Source organism: Populus trichocarpa, chromosome 18, assembly GCF_000002775.5.
Source record: "Populus trichocarpa isolate Nisqually-1 chromosome 18, P.trichocarpa_v4.1, whole genome shotgun sequence".
In the NCBI taxonomy this organism is placed as follows: Eukaryota; Viridiplantae; Streptophyta; class Magnoliopsida; order Malpighiales; family Salicaceae; genus Populus; species Populus trichocarpa.
This window is the reverse complement of record NC_037302.2, coordinates 3,357,976-3,364,389: the sequence shown is the minus strand read 5'-3', so window position 1 is coordinate 3,364,389 and position 6,414 is coordinate 3,357,976. Positions and strand designations below refer to the sequence as shown.

The following is a 6,414-nucleotide window of genomic DNA, read 5'->3' as shown; positions in this document are numbered from 1 at the left end:
CCATCGGACTCGGCTCACGTCCAAGAGACGCAGCCTATAATGAAAAAAGATATATTAACAACAACTAAATTTAACGATATATTTCATTTAAATTAATCTTACCATCCGTTTCGCATGTGCAGCAAACGAAACGGAGCCGCCAGTGTGAGTTGTCACCCCGCCATGAATTTGCCGATTCCGGTTGCCAGCACCGGACTGTGAGCGTCGTGTGAACCGCTCAGACGTCACGTGCTCAAGATAGTGCGGCCATATATCTTCTGGGATGTATATCGGTTTGAAATCCCTCCAAACCGCAACATCGTTCCAGCCTTGGAAACCCCTATCCCTCGTGGTTTTTTTTGCCTTTTTATGTGCTTCATACCAAAAATCACGCAACCTGCTTCACGCAACCAAAAATTACATTTCGAAACATAAATTTTTGTCTAAAAAAAATCCTGTATTGTTTTCGATCTTACCTAGTTGCCGCGTGATTTTCCCACACCCTCCTCACAACAGCGTTATGCTCAATGTCCCAGCAGAATTTGTGCTTTGTATAAATAAACAAGTTTAAATAAAAATAATACCATTATATTAATAAGCTGAAAATTATAAATTAATACCAACCTCAAACCTGTTAAACCATGCATTGATTTGAGGCATCCATTCAGGATGCTTGGATATCTGACTCCATTGAAACAATGGAATCTCCATCGACGATTTAAACGCCGATGATATTACTCGGGCGGCTTCAATGTTTGTGAACCTGAAAATAAATGAAATAGATTCAATAGTGATTACTTGATAAATTATGTTGTAATTTTTTTTAAAAAAAACTAAAACCTTAACAAACTTACATTGAAAGGTCGTCCTTCCACTGTGCCTCGTACTTGCGGGTAAATTGATTCCGCTGCGAAGGCACGCCGCCTCTGCGCTGTGAAGTACCGCTGGAAGAGGCAGCATCGGTTGACGGCGCAGGTGGTGTAGGTGCCTCTTCTTGAGAGGCACCTAAGGAAATATCATCCTCGCTGCTAGACGAACTAGCTGCGACCGCACCTGAGCGACCAGCTCTGGTTTTCGTTCTACGCATCTACACAATTTGATACAAATAATTATATAATTAAATTCAAATGTAAAAAAAAAAATTCGACAGCACCTCCCCTATACCGGATACTACCCAAATCCACAAACCTGCACATATTAACAATAGCCACAACCAATTTACCCAATCTATACTAATTATTCCAACATATTCAATTACTAATTCTAAGGTAAATTCAACATTAAGAATTACAATTCAAGTAATTATTCAATAATTATGCCAATACAACAAAACAATAAATAAATAAAAAACTCTAGAATAACAATCAAAATAAATGGAAAAAATTAAACACAAAGCATGCAATAATAGAGTAAAACTAATAATTATTCCAACATATTCAATTACTAATTCTACGGTAAATTCAATATTAACAATTACAATTCAAGTAATTATTCAATAATTATGCCAATACAACAAAACAATAAATTAAAAAAAAAACTCTAGAATAACAATCAAAATAAATGGAACAAATTAAACACAAATCATGCAATAATAAAGTAAAATTAATAATTATTCCAACATATTCAATTACTAATTCTATGGTAAATTCAACATTAACAATAAAAATTCAACAAATTAACTAATAATAATTATGTCAATACAACAATAAAAAATATTCAAAAAATTCAAAAAAAAAACTATATACTTTAGCAATGAATTATGCAAAAAAAACTATAGACTTTATCTACATTACAAAAAATATACCAAAACAAAAAAAATAACCAAAAAAATAGCAAAAAAAAACTATTAAAGTAAAATGAAATAGAGAAAACACTAACCATTTAAACTGATGAAGATGATGAAGAAAACTTGCTAGAGATTGGAGGTGAAAGCTTTGAAGAATGGAGAGGAAAAAAATCAAAAGCTTAAGGTGAGAAACGAAGGAGAAGAAAAAATGAACTGAACGGGCGGTCACTTGAACTTATATGGCAGTTTTACCGACGGCTTCACCGACGGATATAAAATTAATTATTATTTTAATTTATTCCGTCGGTGATGTGTTAAAAATCCGTCGGCAAATTTTGAATTTCGCACCAAAATTTTTAATGACCCTCCATATTTTTCATGGTCCGTCGGTAATTCCGTCGGCAATATTACGCGGTCAGAGGCGCATTTAATGCGCAACCCTTTGAAATTCACGCAGTCCGTCGGTAATGTTGTCGGTAACATTGAACCGCCGACAACTTACCGACGTATTTAAATTCGTCGGTGTAGCCATCGGTGATTTGGTGGCATTTCAAGTAATTATTTTCGAACTCTTTGTGAAACACCGACAGACTAATTCCGTCGGTGTGGCCGTCTGTAATTGGGTGGCATTTCAAGTAATTATTTTTAAACTCTCTGTGAAATGCCGACGGAATTAAGGTCGTCGGTGATCTGGTGGCATTTCAAGTAATTATTTTCGAACTCTCTGTGAAATGCCGACGGATGTAAGGCCGTCGGTGTGGCCGTCGGTGATCTGGTGGCATTTCAAGTAATTATTTTCAAACTCTCTGTGAAATGCCGACGGGCTTAAGGCCGTTGGTGTGGCCGTCGGTGATAGGGTGGCATTTCAAGTAATTATTTCATGTCACAAAATATATCATCCATCATAATTGTGGCATTTCAACTAATTATTTCAAGTAATAAATATTTTGTGTTTCAAAATATATATATCATTCATAATCTAAATTACATGTAAAAAAGGGTTTTACATAGGGCTTCATTTTGGTAGTTAGTCAGAATTTTCTTCTTCTTCGTCATCAATTGAATTGTCATCACCTTCATCGCAATCTTCAATATGAATATCATCTTCTTCATCGATATTTGGTTGTCCGCTAGAGCTCAAAACAAAATTTAACTCATCTGCGTCAACATCAACAAGACTATCATCGAAAACACGAAAATTTGAATTTTCTTCCAATTCAATCGAAGGAGCAACTCGATATGGTTCAACCACCTCACTAACTTGAAAGACTTCATCTCGCACACTTGTGTCTTCGTTCTCATCCTGAACAACCTCGACACGACCCCGGGGTTTCGTTTTTAAAACGGACAACCAATCCACTCTTGATCGATCCTTTCTAAATGAAGGGGTGTATGTGTAATAAACTTGTTGACATTGCTTTGCGAAAACAAAGACATCGTTTATGTTGCGGAGTCTAGCTTTTGAGTTGATTTCGACCAGACCATAGTGCGGATCAACTCTGATTCCTCTATCAGTCGTGTCATACCAATAGCATTTGAATAAAAACACTATATTCTGCTCGTTATGATATTGCAGTTCGACGACCTCTTCTAATCTACCATAGTAGTCAACTTCTAACTCACTACTAGTGGATCCCTTAACACAAACACCGCTGTTGTATGTCTTTCTTCCTTGCCCGTATTCTTCAGTATGGAAAACATATCCATTGACAAAATACCCGTTGTAGCACTTACATTTTCTTTCAGGCCCCAGGCTTAGTAAAGACAATGACTTAGGTGCACTCCTTCCCATTTGATAAACCTTGCATGCATGTAATGTACATCAATAAATAGTAAATGAACGAGAATCTCGTAATGACATGCATACGTACAGTAATTTTGCAAGTTAGAATGAGTTTGTGATAGTGCTTACATGTGTTCTGAACCACGTGGCAAACTGCTCATCTTGTAATTGAAAGATCTGGGATTCAGTCAGCTGTGAGTTATTGGAGAGCAAATATTGACGATGTTGCCTGCAAGTGATAATGAGTGTATGATATTACAATATATAATTAACAGTATATTACTAACAAAGTTTAATTAGTATAAACTTACTAAATAAAAGGTCTCAGCTCATCACAGTTAAATAGAACATAGTTGTGTGCTTGTTTGAACTCTATTTCCGACAAATATCTTCCTCTTACGGTATTTTTAGGTGTGGGTCGTCCAGTATTGGAGAATATTGACAAGTTCCCACTGGAAGGCACTTCACCGCCATCATCATGCCGTGGAACGCGATTGATTCTCGTTCTCAGATGAGGTTCAAAATAGTACGAGATAAATGTTGAGATCTCCTAAACAATATAGGCCTCACATATCGAAGCCTCAACATGCGCCTTGTTCTTAACCTTTTTCTTGAGATTAAACAAGTACCTGCATTGAAATATTAATCAAGTATTTTCAATTAAGAAAAACATATAAAATACTTTTATATATGAATTACATTGCAACTGTAATATCTAACCGTTCGAATGGGTACATCCATCTATATTGGACCGGTCCTCCAGCTTTTGCCTCGAACGGTAGATGTATAGGGAGATGCTCCATTGAGTCAAAAAATGATTGAGGGAATATCATCTCGAGTTTGCATAGTGTCTCGACGATATTCGTTTAAAGCCTCTCAATGTGATCAACATTCAACTTGCTGGAGTATATATCTCTGAAGAAATGACTGATCTCCGTGAGTGCATCCCATATTATCTTTGGCAACAAATCACGAAAAGCTAATAGGATGAGTGTTTGCATAAACACGTGGCAGTCATGACTCTTCATTCCATACAATCTGCAGTCCTCTATATTAACCAGCCTTGATATGTTCGATGCATGTCCATCTGGAAAACGCAGACTCTTAAGCCATTTGTAGACTAGCAGTTGTGCGTTTTTCTCTAACACGAAGCTTGCTCTTGGTTTTGGGACCCGTGACTCATCATAAACCAACTCCATATTTTTTCGGTTACAGTATAAAGCTATATCCAATCTAGCCTTGATGTTGTCCTTTGTCTTCCCCTTCACATCCATGACGGTGTTGAAAATATTCTCAAACATGTTCTTTTCGATGTGCATGACGTCAAGGTTATGGCGAAGCAGATTGGTCTTCCAATAAGGAAGCTCAAAAAAGATACTTCGCTTTACCCAATTATGGGTCAAACCAAAACCAGGAAACTTTTGCTTTCCTGATTGAAGGCCAAACACAATGTCACCGTACTCTGAGACAACATCATGCAATTCTTCACCAGAAAGACGCGGGGATGCAACATCTTTTTCAACTCTGCCAACAAAGAAATCTTTTCTGTTCTTTCTGTACCTGTGATGAAGTGGCAAGAAGAGACGGTGACAGTCAAAAAAAGAAGCTTTACCTCCATTTGCTAGCGTGAATGCCTTGTTGTTTTCCATGCAATATGGACATGCGAGTTTCCCATGCGTGCTCCAACCAGAAAGCATTCCATAAGCTGGAAAATCATTGATAGTCCACATCAATGCCGCCCTCATAAGGAAATTTTGTTTCCTCGATATATCATAAGTCAGAGCTCCGGAGGACCACAACTGCGCCAACTCATCAATCAACGGTCGAAGACAAACATCTATATTCCGCCCCGGGCTTCTTAGACCGGGTATGACAGTAGATAAAAACATGAACTCCGGCCTCATACACATTCCCGGTGGCAAGTTATAAACTGTGAGTATGACCGGCCAACAAGAATAAGGAGCAGCAAATGACCCAAATGGGTTGAATCCGTCTGTACACAACCCAAGACGCACATTCCTTGATTCAGCTGAAAAGTGAGGATGAACACTGTTAAAGTGTTTCCACGCTTCGCCGTCAGAAGGATGAACCATCACTCCATCAACTGCATGGTGTGCTTGGTGCCATGTCATGTGCTCAGCAGTCCTTGGTGACATGAATAACCTCTGCAGTCTAGGTGTGATCGGGAAGTATCTAAGTTTTTTATATGCCACTAGAGTCTTTCCCCTGCCAGTTCTAGGTTTGTAACGGGAATGCCCGCATGTCATGCACTCAGTCATCTCAGCATTTTCAAGGTAGTATAACATGCAGAAGTTAGGGCACATGTCAATTTTCTGGTATCCTAAACCGAGGGGTTTCATCATGGACTTCGCAGCATAGAAGTTCTCTTTCAGCCTGTTCCTTTAAGGTAAAATGCTTCTTGCCCATTCAATAATCTTGTCATACCCGACCTCACTCAACCCGTGATCTGACTTGATGGTGAACACCTGTGCTACGGCTGATAATTTACTGTGGTTCGTGCAGCCATCCCATAATGGTTCGTCAGAATCTTTCAACAAATCAAAAAAACTTGCTGCATCTACATTAGGTTCTTCTTCTATGATTGGACATTGACTGCCATTACCTTGATTCATTCTCATTGCATCCATAACCATATTTCTGTAAGGATTAGTGTTGTCATTTGCCGTTTCATGCACGTTACTAGCACTAGAAGTAGACCCAACCACCGTTTCTTCCATTCTCCTCTCACTCTCGCTAACAAATACTTCTCCATGTGCATACCAACACTGGTAATTCTCCATAAACCCTTTGTGTAGAAGATGCATCATTACAACATCTGGATGCAGATACTTTTTATTTTCACACT

General features: G+C 38.2%; 2 protein-coding genes across 2 annotated transcripts; both read right to left on the bottom strand.

The window, feature by feature from the left end:
* Window positions 1-583: 583 nt before the first annotated feature.
* On the bottom strand, window positions 584-1,300 carry LOC127904733 (uncharacterized). Its single transcript, XM_052449202.1, has 2 exons — window positions 834-1,300; window positions 584-742 (listed from the first exon to the last, which is right to left on the bottom strand). Exons 1-2 carry the CDS (start codon window positions 1,064-1,066, stop codon window positions 586-588), a joined length of 390 nt encoding a protein of 129 aa, XP_052305162.1. The 5' UTR covers window positions 1,067-1,300; the 3' UTR covers window positions 584-585.
* Window positions 1,301-2,716: 1,416 nt separating this feature from the next.
* LOC127904729 (uncharacterized) lies at window positions 2,717-3,807 on the bottom strand. The gene is made up of 2 exons (XM_052449193.1): window positions 3,678-3,807; window positions 2,717-3,566 (listed from the first exon to the last, which is right to left on the bottom strand). Exon 2 carries the CDS (start codon window positions 3,555-3,557, stop codon window positions 2,793-2,795), a length of 765 nt encoding a protein of 254 aa, XP_052305153.1. The 5' UTR covers window positions 3,558-3,566; window positions 3,678-3,807; the 3' UTR covers window positions 2,717-2,792.
* Between the last annotated feature and the right edge of the window lie 2,607 nt (window positions 3,808-6,414).